Source organism: Electrophorus electricus, chromosome 22, assembly GCF_041902795.1.
Source record: "Electrophorus electricus isolate QZ-2024a chromosome 22, ASM4190279v1, whole genome shotgun sequence".
Classification (NCBI taxonomy): Eukaryota; Metazoa; Chordata; class Actinopteri; order Gymnotiformes; family Gymnotidae; genus Electrophorus; species Electrophorus electricus.
The window spans coordinates 245,001-263,165 of record NC_137518.1 but is presented as its reverse complement, the minus strand read 5'-3'; the positions used below and the strand labels follow the sequence as shown (position 1 = coordinate 263,165).

Below are 18,165 nucleotides of genomic sequence, written 5' to 3'. Positions count from 1 at the left end.
TGTCAAAAGACAGAGACTGATCAAATAAAACATCTAGATGCTATAGTTGGCAGCAGAGTACAAATGTTCAAGACTTTGATTTGAATGAACAATAAAAGTTGGCAAATATGTGATATGCAATATTAAACTTTTCCATGATCTGTCCCAGACACAGTAAATATAAAGAAAATAGCATGGGTCCCCAAAACAGAACCCTGCTGGACCCCACAGGACAGTGGCGAGGACACAGACCTAAACTCACCAGTATATACAGAAAAACGTCTCTCAATGTGATAAGATATAAACTAATAGTATAATCACCCAGTCCCATAAGCTCTTAATTAAAACATGATGGTGAACAGTGTCAAACACAGAGCTAAGGTCGAGTAGCACCACTACCCACATCAGAAGACTTTAAAATATCATTTGAGACTCTTAAGTGCGGTCTCGGTAGAAAGTCATCTCCAAAAACCAGACTTAAACTTGTCGTAAATGCTGTGTCTCTCCAGAGATGTTTGGCCACAGCTTTCTCTAATATTTTTGCTAAAAATGGGTGTTTAGATATAGGCCTAAAGTTCTTAAGCACAGCAGGGTTTAAATGGGGTTTGTCGTTAAAAGCTGAATGATGGCATGTTTAAAATAGGGAGGATCAAATTCTGTAGTCAACGACAAATTCATAAGAGACAGCACAGCCAAACCAAAATTAGGTAAAACTCTTAAAAATAATGAAAAAGGAATTACATCCAAAGGGCTAGAAGAAGTCTGCATTCTCACATCACATCTGTTAGATCCTCCAAACTGACAGGCTGGAAAAAGTCCAGCACAAGACGTGAAGGAGGACTAATACTGAGTAAACAGGTTACAGGCTGGATACTGAACCTAATAGCCAAATCCTTATCAAAAAATAATGAAATCTATTACAATCATCAACGGAAACACACAGCAGTGCAGGGGTGGAGAGATGATGCTGTTTATAGTACCAAATAAGGTTTTTGGAATTCTCTTTGAAAAAGAAAATAAACTAGCAAAATAAGCCACTCCAGCTTCCTTCACTAATACACTAGGAAACGGAGAAATGCAGTTATTTATGGTACCAGTGATTCACTTCTAGACACATGGCTGTCCATAATTATTCAGCCCTGCAACATCTGTGTCTGTGCAAGTATGACTGCAAACTATGAGTGTGCTGATGGCCTTCGCAGGACTGTTGTCAACTCATCAGGCTCTGTGTGTGTGTGTGTGTGTGTGTGTGTGTGTGTGTGTGTGTGTGTGTGTGTGTGTGTGTGTGTGTGTGTGTGTGTGTGTGTGTGTGTGTGTGTGTGTGTGTGTGTGTGTGTGTGTGTGTGTATACCTTCACAGGACTGTTCTCCGCTCCTCAGGCTATATCCAGCAGTACACATGCAGGCCCGAGTGGAGGGAGATGTCGGCAGACAGAGCTGAGAACAGTCTCCATTATTATCACTGCACATGTTGGAACCTAAACATTTAGAAGAAGTAGTGAATTAAATTCAAATCAATTATAGAAGTGTACATTTTATTGCCTGAAAGCAGTTTTACAGGAAGCAGGTCTAAGCCCCAAATGAGCAAGTGAAAGACGACCAGAAACTGGGATATCAGAGACTATATTGTGAATTATCCTAGATGCAGAGGGACATGTAAGTGACAAACAGGAACATCCCCAAACGCCCTCCTTCACCCCACCTGTCTGTACAGTCTCATTGTAGACCTTCAGGTGCATTATGGGTGAGGTGTTATTCCGCAGAACTCTCCAGTTGCTGCCATCCTTCTTATCGCATATGCCAATTTGATCTGTCCCCTGGTCCGCCCACCACAGCTTGTCACCTAAGCAACAGAATGCATGAGACAGGAGAATACCAAGAAAACACTCCCAAGAGATTGTTTAAATACTTATAAATTAAAGTGATTGTTTTTTGCAAATTCTTTTAGGTTGTTTGATTTCCATTTCATACAGATGTCAAAAGCAATAAATGTTGCATTGTGTGTGGCCATAAATTTGATCCTATTCTTTTAAGGACAAGCTCTGAGGTGCTGAACTTGAAGTTTAACCGTTTTTCTTGCTTCTTGATACCCATCACTGAAAAATATGTCTCCTGGGGGAAAATCTTTCCATCGGTCCTAGACACCATAACCAGCTTTTAAAAATTTCGAGTTTGGAAACTTACAAGAGGGCAGTCCTTCTAACTTGTAAATGTCTGTGTGCTCAGTCAGAAGTTGAGGCTAACCACTACTTGAGCATGTCTTTGGGAAAGTTGTGCATGGAGGGCGTGGCATTTACGAGAGTGGGCGGAATGCTACAGACATTAGCAGGACTATTGCTTTGGTAACGGCAACTTATATTACATGTTTGGTTAAACCTTCCTGAAAATGCACATCCTGCACATGTAACATGGTAACATCCTGTAACACTGTAGCCAGGTTCCCACTCTAAAGCCTTATTCAGGCGGATGTCATTCTAATCGCCATGGCAGTCAATATTCTGTAATATCCAGTGGAAAATGTTTGTGCTTCTTCTCAAGCATGGGAGTGTGTTAAAATCCCAGAATGTTCCTGACTTTCACTGCCAAAAGGCTGAATTTCTATGACCTGTAGTAGACGGAAATGTAAGCCATCTTTGTTAAATGGTTGTGAAAAAAACTAATAACCGTAACAAAACTCCCATCGTACAGGAAAAGCATAAAAATATAAAACATTTTGATATATGGTAACTCAAATTTAAAGATGACAAAATTGTGAAAATCTCCTGATTTTCCTGATCTGTCTGGAACAGGCTTGAAATTCCATGATATTCCAAAAATTCCAAGACCAGTGTGAACACTGTGCAACACTGTCTATGCCGTACCCATTACAGCCAGAGCAGAGGCCTTGCCCAGTTTGCCTCTGACGCCCTCCAGCACCTCCAGGGCGGTGCCGTCCAGGCTGCAGCGGCTGATGGTGCTGTTACCAGAGCTGACCCAGTACAGGTGGCCCTCGTCAAAGTCTAAGGACAAGCCTGCAGTGTGGAGAGATGAAAAGGTGTGAAATGCATGCAATGAGCCTCCAAACCACAAGGAGATGCTATAACCTATGAGGACATTCAGGCATCGTAAGTATTTGAGGCACACGTAGGAAAAGAGAATGTAGTGAGAAGGCCTCCATCAGATAGCTGGAGACAGACAACCCTTGACGTGAGACAACTGTTCACCTCAAGAATCTGAAAGCTGACGTTCCCTGTCAATCATAGCGTGTGAGTGTGCACATGTCCAGATGTCAGTGGTGCAGTGGTTTTTGTTTCCTGGCTGAGTGACAGACTACAAGAATCATGAGCCTTTTGGACCAATTAACTGGACTCAAGGACATTTTCCAGAGGAAGTGTTCTAGAAATGTTTATGGTTTGTCCTTTCAAGTTTTCAGACAGGTATGGGAAAAATCTAAATAACAGTTTAACAATAGCCCATCAACTGCCAGCAAACAAACAATCCTAATTAGTTTTTTGTATGTTTTCTTGTAGCACCAGAACCTCAGAACAGGCTGCCCCTTAAATGCCTTGCAAAGTTAATGTTTAGTGGTTTAAGATTTTACATATCAATCAAAAAGGCACCCAGTTAGGCAGCTCTTGTACTCATCAACAATGGTCAAAAAGTCAGAACAGGCTCGGAGCTTAATTATTCCAGGTAGTGAATATGAGTGAGTATTCTAACATGGGCTGTTTATACATTGGACCTCATGAACACAATTTTAATTGTGTCTAATGATCAAATCAAAACAGCTAATGAGATTACTCATGCACAAGAGTTAAAAAAACACCTCTGCCACTTACCCACTGGTCCTTTCTGACTGGTGAACAGAACAGTCCTATTACTTCCGTCTGTGTTGGCCATACTAATGTTGTCCCCATCTGTCCAGTACAGCTTTCTAGAATTTTAAGAAGAATAAAATACTGAACTGATTGGTGTTTTGCAGACACTGAAATTACATGAACCTTCAGCATGGTGAAGCAAGTAGAAGGAACTTCACATGAATTTGGACACAGCAAAAATCCCTGGCTCACAGTTTAAATGAAAATTTCGAAAATGACACTCAGCACTGCAGTCAGCTGATACCCAACTCTATAGAGCGGATCAAGAATGAAGGGTTACTCAACTCTGTAAAATCAGATCAATACACATATTTGAAGGATGAGCCCATGTAATACCCCTTCATATCTCTGTTCACTTAATGAATATAGTGTTGCCCCTAGCAACATAGTGCCTTGGACCATGGTCCAAGGCATTTTGGTGAAGATATATTGGATCCTGCTGATTTAGTTGCAGTGTGTCAAAGCTGAATGCCTCCAACTCTCTCCAAAGCTTTACACTGACAGGAAGACTCGGACATGAAGCCTGCCTACAAAACACATCCGCTAACAAGAACAGGGCAAACCAAAGCCATCAGTGTCCAACTGTTCACTGTTTGTACACAAACACCTCCAGCTAGTCTGGCTTCTGCTCATAGGTAGGAACAGTAAACATAGCCGACAACACAGCATTCTACAGCCTCATTTCAGCCTGTACCAGAGAAGCCACAGACGAAACTTTCCAGCAGTGCCTCAATACCTACAGAAAGTCAAGCATTTCAGAGGGAAATACCCGTTTATCTCTGCCTCTCCAGCTCTCTCACACACACAGACACACACACACAGACACACACACACAGACACACACACACACACACACACACACACACACCCACCACCATTTATGAGGTTCACTATTACCCAAACAGGGTGTGATGCAGTTATTCTCTCACCTCATGCCATACTATATTAGATGCAAAAATGGCAGAGGCACGTATGTGTCCAGGTGGCTCACCCCAGGACTGGATGCACTACGAGGCAGTGAGGCTTGTCCAGGCCCTGAATGGCAGCATTTTTAAAGGAGCCGTCCAGTCTGGCCACATTGATTTGTTTCTTATTGGTGTCATAACTGGTCCAAAACAGGTTCCGAGACACCCAGTCCACTGCCAGACCGTGAACATTTGGAAGATCTGTGAGGGCAACACAAATGCAAACCAGCATGCAAGCATTCACACACGCAAAGCAAGACAAAGAGGATGTAATGGAATGATGAGGTCATGTGAAGAATATAAATTAGAATTAAATTAGAATTAAACTAAATATATAATTTACTGAGTGTTTGAATTAAAAGTTTGGATGGCTGAATCAGACAGAAATAAGTGTGACATACCAGCGGAGACAACAGTCTCAATGCCTGTGCCGTTCACAAACGCCCTTTTGATGGTCTGCGTGCGGACGTCAGACCAGTAGATTCTGTGCTCCAGCGCATCGTAGTCCACCACCGTCACATTGTCAATATCAGGCACCGTGAAGGAGATAATGTAGTTGTAGTAGGGGTTGTGTATGTCCACCCCACGGATCTCGATCTGACGAGCGTACAGCAGGAACTGACGAGACTCTGGGAGGAGAGATCAGAGAATGGCTCAAGCATGACTGTGTCCGTTTACCATTTCTACATAGTCAGGATGGTTCTTGACCTGAAAATGTAAAGACATATAGTGGCATGAACACAGGTCAGGACAAGCTGGCAAGGTAAGGTGCCTTTTACAAATCCAACATGACTCAAATAAAACTTTCCAAAACTTTCCTTTTTGTTTAGTAATGTAGAAAATTGTTACTACATATAGTCATTACCTCCAGAAATATCTAGTTAGTTACAGCCTCACAAATCCCATATAGGCCTACCCAGAGTATGAAGTGTGCTCGTGTGTGTTCGTGTGTGCGTATTCGTGCATGTGTGTGTTCAAAGACTGAATAGGATGCAACCTGCTGAGATGAAATTCATCTTCAATAACTAGTAAAGGTTTTGAAAGGTTGCACTGACAAACAAGGCCATAGCTGTGGAAGCCTGTGAGGCATTTTGGTCTGTGTTTGCATTTCAAGATGGATCTGGAAACCTAAAGTCTAGTTTTAGTTCGTCAGAGAGAGCCACTGTCTCCAGAACATTAACACATTTAAAACTCTCCTTTGCAAATGTGAAGTTCCAGTAACACATGTTTATGTTGTTTTTTACATTAAAGCTATAGTGGCACAGCATCCCACTACCTGCCTCCCAAAATGGCTAAATGTGTTAAAACTCTCATCCCCCTCAGACAGGAGTTACATTCTGCTGTGTGGAATTATCTTGATTTAAAAAAAGTGTATGACATACTGGGTACAAGTAGCTCTTGAGTTGGGAGACTGAGACACAATCATGAAATAATGGGACAGATTGAAAAACTGGTGCTTACCGTAGCAGGTGAGGTTGTCTGAATTCAGTCTCATCAAATGGGGGCAGGCACAGGAGAAAGTCTGATTATAGTTGATCAGACAGAGGTGTGAACATGGACCCAGGCCACCGTTAGCTGCACAGGGGTTAGGGGCTGGCAAACAGAACATAAACCAGGACATTTATAATAAACCACCTTTGGAGTAAAGGAGATTTTTCACTGATTGTTCAAACAAAATTATTCCTTGTAAATGAAACTTAGGATTCTCAGTATCCTAATAAATACTTGAAGGACAGGCGGACAGCAGGACAGCATCAGACCAGGTATGACAGACTGTGCTGAAAGGCTGAAGTCCAAACTGACTACAATGCAAGTCCCCCCTAAGGTGGCTGTTCAAACAGTGAGCGTGCTGCTCTATATACGATGGAGTCTGTCGAGTAACCTGCCCTTACAAGGTCAGCTGCATGTCGTCTACCTGCATGCTCCCGTGAGAACCGTTGAGTCTGCATTGGAGCAGAGAGCCATGACAACTTCAGAAACTTATTCTGATAGTCTTATTCTTAAAGGGTCTAAAACCAGCACTAAGGGCCAACAAATTTAATCTGTCTGTAGTCCATGTTGAGGCTACACAGATTTGTGCAGTGAGGGAGTGCGAAGTGTGAGGGAAAATTCACACATACTTTTACCCGGCACCCCTCACTGTGTCCCAGCTTAAAGCTGCTTCATGTGGAAAGGTCATACTAGAGCTTTGAGAATTAAAGATCAAAAGGTTTGTGTGAGACTACCAGAGCCTACAAGAGCCTACCAGAAACTATGAGACACCACCAGAAACGCCTACGAGATACTGCAATCCACAGGAATCAAGGCCAATCTAAAGCATCTACTAAGATTAATGTCTCATTTGGAGACCTAATGTCTCATGCAGAGATATGTCTAATGTCTCAAGCAGGTTTGTACCTACACATCTTTAATCAATTTCCCCGACACAAGTGAGCATTTTGTATGAAGAGGTAACCTCATTCACCTTGTGGTTGTCTTGATGGGTGGTAAACCTGGAGGTCAAATGGCTGTGTATTGGTCCTTTGTACCACAGTCACATTATTCCCAGTCCACTTGTTGGCTTTCGCAAGAGTGTTTGTACGCCAGTCCGTCCAGTAAACCTCTCCCCCATACACTGTGACAGCAAACGGGTGTGACAGGTATTCATGTCCTCGAAGAACCTCAATCAGGCCGGAACCATCATACTTGGCAGAATAGATCGCATCAGATCTAGAGGAGAAGAGCCGGGAAAAAAACAAGATTAATGAGCACCATTATATTCATGTAGTATATTAATGAGCTCCATTATATTCATGTAGTATATTAATTATTTTCCTGGGGAGAACATGAGAATGATGTCCAAATAGGTTCTCTTTCCATCATCTATGATGGATGTCAAGACAGGATAAAATTAAGACTACGAGAAGAAGAAACATGAAAACATGAAAATATCAGTTTTCATAGTGTGATTGACTGCTGCTGTGCATTTCCTGTATAATTATCTTTGGTGAGAATGCATCATCCGACACTACACAAACTGCGAGACACTTAGGAGGAACCTGGCATCAATCCAGAGAATACGGAGCTCCAGGTAGTCGACAGTCAGGCCATTGGGCCAGCCCCCGCTCCCCGTCTCTTTGTGGATGGTCCGGCGGCCCACGCCGCTCATGGAAGCAGCCTCGATCCGTGGCATGCTGGCATCCCAGTCCGTCCAGAACAGGATTCTGCCAGAGCCGTGAGGAAAAAACAGAATGAGATGCTTTGATGTGGAATTGTTTTGGTAAATTTGTAGAAAGGGAGAAGCCAACAGCAAAAGAGGGAGAGAGTTTATGAGGTAGAATGTCAGACCCTGTGTACACTGGGTAAATATGGAAAAACACACACTGTTGTCAAAAGGGATGATTGACATTCCATGTCCAAATTATATGAAAATGTAATGTAAATATTGCTATACAGTTTTCAAGAACTAGAGGTTGTTAAAGGTGACACGCCCACCAGCAGTAGCTGATACCAATGACCTAAACGTGCTTCATGAAAGTAATGGGACCAGGGGGGCGTGGCCAGAGCGTGAGCTGAACGGGAGCAGGGCGTGGGCGCATACCCCTCCCTGGGGTCGAGGGCGATGGCTCGGGGGTGCTCCACATCTCCAGCTAACAGCGTGGTGCGCATGCGGCCGTCCAGCTTGGCCACCTCGATCTGGTCCAGGTTGCTCTCCACCCAGTAGATGTTCCCAGCGATCCAGTCCACAGCCAGTCCCTCAGGCGTGGCCAGGCCGTACTGGATCACCACGTCGAAGCTGGTCAGAGCTGCGGAGAGAAAGCGTGATCATCTGACTGCTAATCATACATAAGGACCAAAAAGAAGCCCCAGAACACACACACAGCCGGGTGCGTGTGTTCACACACACGCGTGAAGGCATGTAAATGTGCAACACTCTGACTGGGCTTTAATGAGAGGGATGACCTCCCCAGAAGATTAACCTTTGAGTGATGGTTTCACCCTTTTGAATGTGACTATTTTGGTTGTGACTGATTGCATTTGCATGGTCTGATGTTTGCATGACTGAAACAGAAAGTAATTTCATGACTGACCTAAAGTTTCTACTTTAGGTTGAGTACATATTTACATTTACATTACAACTGTCACCTGGATATTTTCTTTATGAAATCCGTTTTAATATGTTTGTAAACGTATTCCCTATTATAGGGCTATTATAAGTCCTACCACCACTGTCGGACAGCTTCCCGCGATAGATCTTGTCCTCAACCACATCGGTCCAGTAGAGGGCGCTCTCGTTGAGATGAAAGTCAAGTGCGATGGTGTTGCGTAGGCCAGGTACTAGCACGCTGAACTCGCCCCGGTGCAGGTCAATGCGGCGAATCTCATGGCGGTTCGAGAAAATGATGAACGGCTTGAACGGATCTGTGTGAGAGGACGGTTGGACACACGGAGAGAGTCAGAAAGGGAGTCTAAGAATGGGAAGACACGTCCGGAGTTTGGTGTTGGCTCATTTACTTCTTTTCTGACTACACCTCAAAGACGTCTCAATGCTGACATCCACTTTTTTTCTGTGCTAAGAAAACTGCACGTCCAAGACAGAGGCTTTCCTTAATAAACCTTAATCATCGATGGCTTAGTGTTTAAGTTCTTCATTAAATATGATGGGAGGGTAAAGACATTTGTAGGGAAAAAAAAGAAGGAAATTTTTTTTTTTTAAATGTTTAAGGAAAGTTGTAACAAAGTCACACTGCATGACTGCCTGGTATCTGCACAACAGAGATATTAGAGGAGCGCAGAAGCAACACATCAGCTGTGCTCCTGAAAGGAAGAACTAGAATCCTGTGAGAACAAATATCTGTTTCATAAGGTTTTCATCCAAACAGTTTACTGCATGTAAAACACAACTGTTCTCTCTACCCACAGCTTTCTCTCTTCAGCTTTTCCAAGGATACAAAATCTGTTAACTGATTGGCTGATGGAACCTCTGCGACCACGGCAACCACGGCACTTCCTGCCAAAACAAATCCTCTCCTCCTCCATGTCTTTTGACATTTATATTGTGCCATTTCAGTAACTGAGCCACTCACTATGCTATGCCCCTGTTCTGTCTCCCACACCACCCATCCACTCTTAACCCAAAGCCTAAACCAAAACTATTCCCTGCTGATAAAATAGGAACGTTTCATTTGTAAACTGCGATCTCAGAACACCACGACTTCGTGGGAAAGCCGAGAATCTCCGCCTCTAGTTTTTATCCTGGGACCAGACCCAAACCCCCAGCTGCTGTCTCAACTCCTCATTCTGTTTCTCTCCTTTCATCAGCTCTTCCTGCCTTTGCCATGAACGTTCATCTATTCACAGGAAACATCAGCAAAATCCTCCATTCACTTTATTTAATGGATTTAATGGACACATGCAGCCCATTTACTCATTTATAAGGAAAACAAAGAAACCTTTCACTGGTTTGTGTCTCAAACTGTGTTTTTACAGGCCCAGAAGGTGACCCAGGCGTTCTGGACGCACAAACATCTCCCCCTCCCTGTGCTGTACCTGTGCTCCTGCATCTCTCCATGTCTGGCTCCAGCATCCAGCCCTCATAGCATGAGCACTTCACATTGAACTTGTCCTGCTCACAGCGCTGGCTGCACTTCAGGTGCTTGGCGCAGAAGCCCTGGATCTGGCATGTCTTGTTGTCGGCACCCAGCTCCATGCCAAGCGGGCATGAGCACACGATGCCCTCACCTGGAGCCACTGTGCAGTTGTGGCTGCAGCCACCGTTGTCCATGGAGCAGAGGTCTGGCAGTGGCAGTGCAGGAGAGGAGGAAGAGGAGGAAACAATGAAGAAGTGTGTTTCTGCCATCACTGAAGCAATCATGCTATAAACCTGTTCCACAGTCTGAAATGTACATCTGATATACTCTCTAATCCCCTAATGTACAGTTGATATATTCACTAATCCCTTATTATCCGTTTGATACACTCCCTAATCCTATAATGTACAGTTGATGGAACATATTACCTCATCCCATAATGTATTTGGATGGTGTGACCTCTCTCTCTGAGACACTGTCAAATACTCGCCTACCTACTAATTGTGGAATTAAGTGCAACAGGATGGCCCACACAGCAAAAACACACAGACCTTTAAACCACCAGTTCACTCTTCACCTGCCCTGATAATTTCAATAAAGGAATCCTTCCAACAGCAGTTTGAAACAGCATGCATAAACACCAAATTTGTGACATGAAACTGTTCAACAAACTACCCTACTGAAGCAAGGACAAAAAAGGATAGAGAAATTTGGACTGTGGGATTATGGGTAATGTAGTTCATTCTCACCACACAGCTTTTCGTCAGAGCCATCAGGACAGTCGTCCTTGCCGTCGCACAGCTTCTCAGTGGACAGACAGACAGTTGTGTCATTGGCGCACACGTGATGAGACAGCTTGCACACCAGCGTCTCGCAATTGTCCTCGTCAGAGTTGTCCTCACAGTCGCTGTCTCCATCACACACCCATGCCTTACTGATGCAGCGTGCTGTGGTACGAGCAGACGTTAATTGGCGCTGTTTTAAAAAAAGAAAAGAAAAGAAAAGAAAAGCACACAAAAGACGGAAAGTCACAGGGCTTTCGGCACCTGCCACATTACCCAGGAATCCTCACCAGAATCACGGCAGCCAAACTTGACAGCGGGGTCACACATGTGCGTGACCCCCTCACAGTGCTTCTCATCACTCAGGTCCATGCAGTCGGTGTCACCATCACAGTGCCATCGAAGAGGGATGCACAGACCATCCATGCGGCACTGGAACTCGTCGGCGTGGCAACCGCCAGGAGGCCGGGTTGCTGTGGGGAGGGGGAATTTGGCGAAACTGATCATGCTGAAAGACCGTGAGACACAGAGACAGTGGCAGGTGACTTGATTTCACCAGGAAAAATTCAGTGTTCTGACAACCTCCCATTTCCTCTCATTTCAACCTCCTATTTCCAACTGAACAGAGTATGTTCTCCAGTGACTCTCCATAACTAACATGTAAAAACGGTTTCACCAGGAGAAGCCACTTGGCCTACTGCACGACTCATGAACAAAGGATGAAGGACACCAAGTAAGACACAGCTGGGCAAAACTCTGTTAAACCAATGCATCCGTTATCTGCTACTGGACATGTCTAGTGTTGATTCTTCAAACTGTATGTGTTTGTGGTTCTGTACGTGGCTTGTCTATATTTTATCCACATTATAGAGCAGTCATAAATGTAGCTCACTGTGCCCTGCAGCCTGGTCAGGTCTGTTGTCCTCATACACACCACGTGTTGGTGGCGTAGGCCAATGATCAGATTATTGCACATTTTAAAAGGTTCCTTTCATCCACTAGAGTCTCCTCCGACCCACAGGGGACTAGTAACTCACCCGATATGTCCTCAGTTCTGATAACTATGCTTGCTGTGCTTCTTTTATTAATAAATGTATTTTTGGTAGAACCCTGGTGAGTTGTTAAACCCTATCCCTGCGTTGATTCACCCTAACCCTGAGTTGTTAACCCTCTAGCGGTCATCTTTCAGTTACAGCCTTAAGTTAGTACTACTAGAACCAGAACCAAAAAGTTTGGTGGCCAGCAGTGCAGTAAGGGCTAGGGTGCAAGGCCAAATTATGCTAACAAGCCTTGTTCCTGAAAACATCATTATAACACTGACATTTCTTCTTTTAGTCAATAGTGTACTCTCACATACACATACACTGTTATGTGCACATAATGTCATAAATGTAAATGCACATGAACACACAAAGGAGCATACACGCACACATCAACACTATTAGAAAACTGTTCACCCATTCTTGAAAAATGATTTATGAAACATATCGTAGGCAATATATCAGAGCGAGAAGACCAGGGTCACTTATTTGAAATAGTAAACAAAATAAATCACATACATAACTCAGTTTAAAGCTACTGTAGACACACAATGAAGGTATGAACTATTTTCAGTATTTTAAAGTATTTTAAGTATTTTTGAGTTAACCAGAGATATTCACACCATTGCAGAATGTGCACTTTCCTGGTTCTTTGAACTCAATACATGCCTAATAAATAAATCAACACATAAATAAACAAAACCCATCTCAGCTGTTCACAGAATTTGGAGAAGCTGTTCTTTTGATTGTGGCCTTCTGTGAAGAAGGGAAGAAAACGTGTAATTGTGTGTCTCGGGAGTTCAGAGGTAGAGAGAGAGAACGTGTTGTGAATAAAGAGTGTAAGGGTAAGGGAGTGTTCACACAGCGCCTTTTTCAACACACTGCATCACATGCTCGAAAAAGCAAAACTGGCTTTGCTTGGGGTGGGCAGTGCCAAGTAGGTCAACACTAGAGCACAAAACCACAATTAGATAAAATCATCTATACACATTTAAAAAACTGAACAGACTTCAGCTTGTTCTTATTGACTATGGTCATCTGTGTTTCAAACCTGGGGTGTTTGAAAACAGCACAAACCAACTTTCGTTCCACGAGAAGACAAAAGACATCCTGGATATTGCTTGGTCAGTGGATGTCCTGTGGTGCTCAGCACAAAAGTCAAAGTCTTTTCAATGGAACCACACAGTTAAAAACGACAAATCACGTTGTGCAGGTTAGAAAAACGCACTTACATAGACAAGGATGTAAAGAAGCGTGCTTTGGAACGTTGCATCGAGCTAAATGGCTTTTAAGGGGACATTAAGTCCTACCTAAGGTTAGAGTCATGTGACCTTCATTAAAACTTGCCATCTACCCAGTGGGGGTGTGTAAACTCCTCACACATGGAGAGGTGCTCTGCACATGCAGCTGTCGTCTCATTACATTAATGACTTATTTTATTTATTATGCATATAAATTCATGATTGGCCAATTACAGGGATGCTGACTAAATTATGAGGTTGACTGTGGCCACAGGATGGGGAAAGTGCTGAGAACACCCCCACTCTGATAGGAGGACGAGGCCCTGAAACTCACTGTGATTGGTGCAGTTAGCATTGTTCTCATCACTGTAGTCGCCACAGTCATTGTCCCCGTCGCACTTCCAGTAGTCGGGGACGCAGCGGCCACTGTTGCACTTGAACTGCGCGCTGGAACAGGAGTGACTGCAGCCGGCCTCGTCACTGCTGTCGCCGCAGTCGTTGTCTGAAACGCAACGTGACGTCACCACCCCGCAGCTGTCTGGGAAACGCCCAGGGCGGCGCCTGAGACACGGTGGAGTTCCGCCAGAGCCTTAAGGACAGCCAATAGCCATTTTCGACCAAAATAACTGATTCTCGAAAAGGTTCTGTTCAGGCTTCATTCAGAGAACCGGCCAGTGTTTGAACCAGTTTTTACTGGAACCAAGGAAGTATCAACAAGGAAGGACATTACACAACGGAAGCAAAAGTAGTAACAAGGTGGAGGAGCGGATAGGTTACCTGCGCATAGGTTACCTGCGCATAGGTTACCTGCGCATAGGTTACCTGCAAGCATATTTACTGTTGTTACAGATGTTTGTGATTGGTGATGTTGGTGATGAGAATAAATTATATGTCACAGGCTGAATGTGCAGGAAAAAAAAAGAAGGCAAACTTGAGCCTGAACTGAAGCGATTAATGAAACTAAATCTAAAAAAAAAATGTAATTAATTAATTATATTAAACAGGTATTATACTTTATATATTATTGATATACTAGTTATTATATATATAAAATGTGTGTGGTTTTATATTAAAATAAAAATAGTAAACATTAAAATAATCATGGAAATATAAGAACACTACATGTAGTCTAATGGATACAATTAGGTGCCCAAACTGGAACAGAACCCATTCCACATCGGTCGAAAAGGGCTATGGAAGATACTCCACTTCAGACACCACAGTGGGAAGAGGTTTGATTCAATTCAAATTAATTGCAGTGTCTGCAATTTTACTTATTTTTCATACACACAGTTTGAAAGTAAAATATTTAATCACAGAAACTGCATAGATCACACCATGCACCATGAAAAAGAGGAATTTGCATTCTGTATACTGCTCAGTCACAGTACACCATATATGTAATGCAAAATTCTCATTGCATTTTAAACTGCAGAAAACCTTACATGACAACGATGTTAATCACTTTACTACCCAAGAATATTTCTGAAGCCTTAAGAGAGCCTCCATGGCAACTTCCAGACTTCACTTTATGTAATAGGAAACAAAAAGCTATATCCAATCACAACTAAAATGTTTTCTGTGCTTTAATTCTATACTATTTGGACATCGTTATGGTGCATGTTGATCTATGCACTAACCGGTCGGGTTTGGACAATTCAACTCATCAGAGCCGTCCCCACAATCCTTTTCTGCAACAGCAAGCCAATTGGAGAGAGGAGAGGGGACATGGCACAGAGAAGAGGATATGATGTCACAAAACAAACATGGACAAATGAAACCATGAACAATAACACAGAAAACCTAGAGGAAGCATATACCCCCCTCCCAACACACACACAGGGTACTACAGAGAATGAAGGTGACAGACAAGGACATGCAACATAGGCAAAAACCATGAGTGCGAACACGAACACAAACACGCGCACACACACACACACACACACACACACACACACACACACACACACACACACACACACACACACACACAGAGAGAGAGAGAAGGGCAAGCAGACAGATCCAGCATGTGGTAAGGAAGGTAGAGACAGGTGAGTACTCACCGTTGTCACAGCGCCAATTGATGTTGATGCAGCGGCCGTTGCTGCAGGTGAACTGGGTGAGAGGGAAGCAGGTAGGATAGGCTGGAACACACAGCGCAAAGTACACCTTCAATAAACTCAGCCTCGCTTTGTGCAGAGGGAAACGGATGGATATATTTAAGCAATCTAACAGCGAAAGACTAACCTAGTGTTTAACATAAATCACTAGAGGCATCCATGTGGCACAGCTCGCATGCTCCTCAGCAGCAATGAATGTCTAATGATTTAACTGTTCAGTTCAGGCCATGTGACCCTAGCTAGGAGATTAGTGCTTGAGTTACTATGGAGCTTTAATACTTAAAACTGCTGTAATCAGTTTTTCAGTCCTACAACTCCGACTCGACCCTGAAATGAGTCCACCTTCTCCCTTCAAACCCACAACCTCCATAGCGACCTTCCTCCAATGCCCCGCCCACGACAGACGCCTTCGTCCAGTGGTTAGCCTTCGCTTTTGTGTGATGATTGGCTAATTCAGCTAAAGCCAGACTGTGTTAATTTTTTTAGGTGGTGATTATAAAACCCAGGAGGTTACAATAGCTTTAAGAACTGCTTAACAACATTTAACAACTCTTTAAACATTAAAATGTATGCCACATTTTCCTCACTTTTTACCTCACAGTTCAGACCATTAAACAAACTCCTCATTTCCTGTGTGGCCACCAGCACCAACCGAGGTGTGGTGCTACGTACACTGGTCAGCTACAGGAAAACCAGTATGCTTAAAGCCAAGTGGGCGTGAGTGGGCATACCGCAGGAGGCAGGTTCATCGGAGCGGTCCCCGCAGTCGTCATCCAGGTCACATGTCCATGAGATGGGGATACACCGGCCACTTGCACACGAGTACTGGTTCGGAGGACACGTCCGTGCTGAGGAACAGGACAGAATGTAAACTCCAAGGCTGAGCTTGCACTGTAAGCACAAGTGATTCATAATGAATCATCGTTACAAACCTGATATAGATGTCTACTCTATGGTGCCCTAGAAGCTGCTTATTCTCATCCTGGGTTGGACCTGTTCAGATTCTGCTCATTCCTGGAGCTTTTATTTGCATTCAGGACTCTCTTCAGATCAGTAGGGTTCAGGCAGGTCAAATCACGTTTGCCGGATATAAGCCATTAAGGTAGTCATCTGTGACACATCTATACCTTCATCCCACACAGTTTTCTTCAACTATTCAAAATCTGGTCATTTCTGAAATTAATCCACTCCATTACTACAGTGGTCTGAGCTCCTGCTTCTTAGTGACCTATCAAGTTTTGACATAGCTAACTCTAGTTATTAGTTATTATAACACATTTATTCCAATTTGTCAGCTTTACAGGAGTCCACTTTACTGAGCTTACATTCCTCTGATGTTTGAAATGCAACATCAACAGACTCCAGTTGAGAACCTGTAATCTAAACATGCAGCACCATCTAGAATCCAGAAACATCCAGTACCATCTAGAATCAGCTCAAGATCTTTTATTTGTCTTGTAGATAAGCTAATGAATCAAAACTCACAGCTGCCCAAAGAACAACCCAGTCAGTGCTCACTGAGAGATACAGGGGAGTCATCACGCATAAGGGGATGATTGCGTATAATTCCTATATGGCTTCCCACAATATCCTTAAAATTCATTTTAATTAAACCCAACAGTCTGCACTTTAACATAATTTTGGTGCTATAAACCAAAACTGTCAATCTACAATTACTTTTGGACAAAGGCTTTTACAATAAGATTGCAAAGAGCGTCACTCTACAATTACTTTTAGACTAATACATTTAGCATAAGTTTGTAAAGTGTGACACTGTACAATTACTTATGGACCAACATTTATGAAGACAGGCAGTAATACTGAAAAGTGGAGAACATTTTACTATAGTACTAGAAACTGTAATTATACAGTAGTTACAGTTCCTTTGTATAGTGTCCAGTGGTGATGTCCATGAACTGATACAAATATGGAATTGAAAACTTCTGTATTTACATGTAAACAACATTCATACGGCAGTACAACATTCACACAATACTGCTGCTTCTGGTGGAAAGGTTGAAATGAAGGATGAAAGCAGACCTCAATACTCTGGGGTGTATTCACACCTCAATACTCTGGGGTGTATTCAAGTACTAGAGAGTAACTCTCTGCTGTCTGACCTTTAAATGATAAAAGGGGCTGAATGAAAATGACAAAAGAAGACGAGATCTATCTGCACATATTCTGACAAACATCTGAGCAAATGGAAACTGGGACAGGCAATTTAAAGGTTACAGGACATGTATGGACTTCTCAAGGGATGAGACTTTGGGTGGGTGGATTTCTGCATAAACTGCTGTAGTATTCTACGTTATGTGTTTGTTTCAACTTGTACCTAAACTAGCGATACATTTTGGGCAACAGCATCAAGAGTGTCCTCCCAACAGAAAGTGTGACTGTATATGCATGGACATACGTGTGTAGATGCTTGACTATGTGCATGGACACGTGGGCGTGGCTGTCCTACCTGAGCAGGTGGTGTTGGACTCATCCTCGTCATTGCCACAGTCGTTGTCTCCATCACACAGCCAGCGCATGGGAATACAACGGTTGTTCTGACACTTAAAGCGATCAGCAGGACATGTGTGCTGATCTAGAGGAAGAATGAAATA

At 43.2% G+C, this 18,165-nt stretch overlaps 1 protein-coding gene across 4 annotated transcripts in view; it reads right to left on the bottom strand.

Moving 5' to 3' along the window:
• The window catches only part of LOC113581997 (low-density lipoprotein receptor-related protein 1-like), a 98,616-nt gene that overhangs the window by 35,743 nt on the left and 44,708 nt on the right, over positions 1-18,165 (bottom strand). For 3 of the 4 annotated variants that reach the window (XM_081705531.1, XM_081705529.1, XM_081705530.1), the window contains exons 17-35: positions 18,021-18,146; positions 16,285-16,401; positions 15,497-15,577; positions 15,074-15,124; positions 13,768-13,935; positions 11,443-11,625; positions 11,120-11,317; positions 10,330-10,575; positions 9,004-9,201; positions 8,381-8,585; positions 7,839-8,003; positions 7,265-7,509; positions 6,262-6,393; positions 5,202-5,429; positions 4,827-5,001; positions 3,797-3,891; positions 2,840-2,989; positions 1,681-1,821; positions 1,331-1,456 (exon numbers count right to left, since the gene is read on the bottom strand). In XM_081705531.1, coding sequence (XP_081561657.1) covers positions 1,331-1,456; positions 1,681-1,821; positions 2,840-2,989; positions 3,797-3,891; positions 4,827-5,001; positions 5,202-5,429; positions 6,262-6,393; positions 7,265-7,509; positions 7,839-8,003; positions 8,381-8,585; positions 9,004-9,201; positions 10,330-10,575; positions 11,120-11,317; positions 11,443-11,625; positions 13,768-13,935; positions 15,074-15,124; positions 15,497-15,577; positions 16,285-16,401; positions 18,021-18,146 — 3,030 coding nt within the window. The remainder of the gene's footprint in view (positions 1-1,330; positions 1,457-1,680; positions 1,822-2,839; positions 2,990-3,796; positions 3,892-4,826; positions 5,002-5,201; positions 5,430-6,261; positions 6,394-7,264; positions 7,510-7,838; positions 8,004-8,380; positions 8,586-9,003; positions 9,202-10,329; positions 10,576-11,119; positions 11,318-11,442; positions 11,626-13,767; positions 13,936-15,073; positions 15,125-15,496; positions 15,578-16,284; positions 16,402-18,020; positions 18,147-18,165) is intronic. The other variant, XM_035520618.2, reaches the window with a different exon arrangement.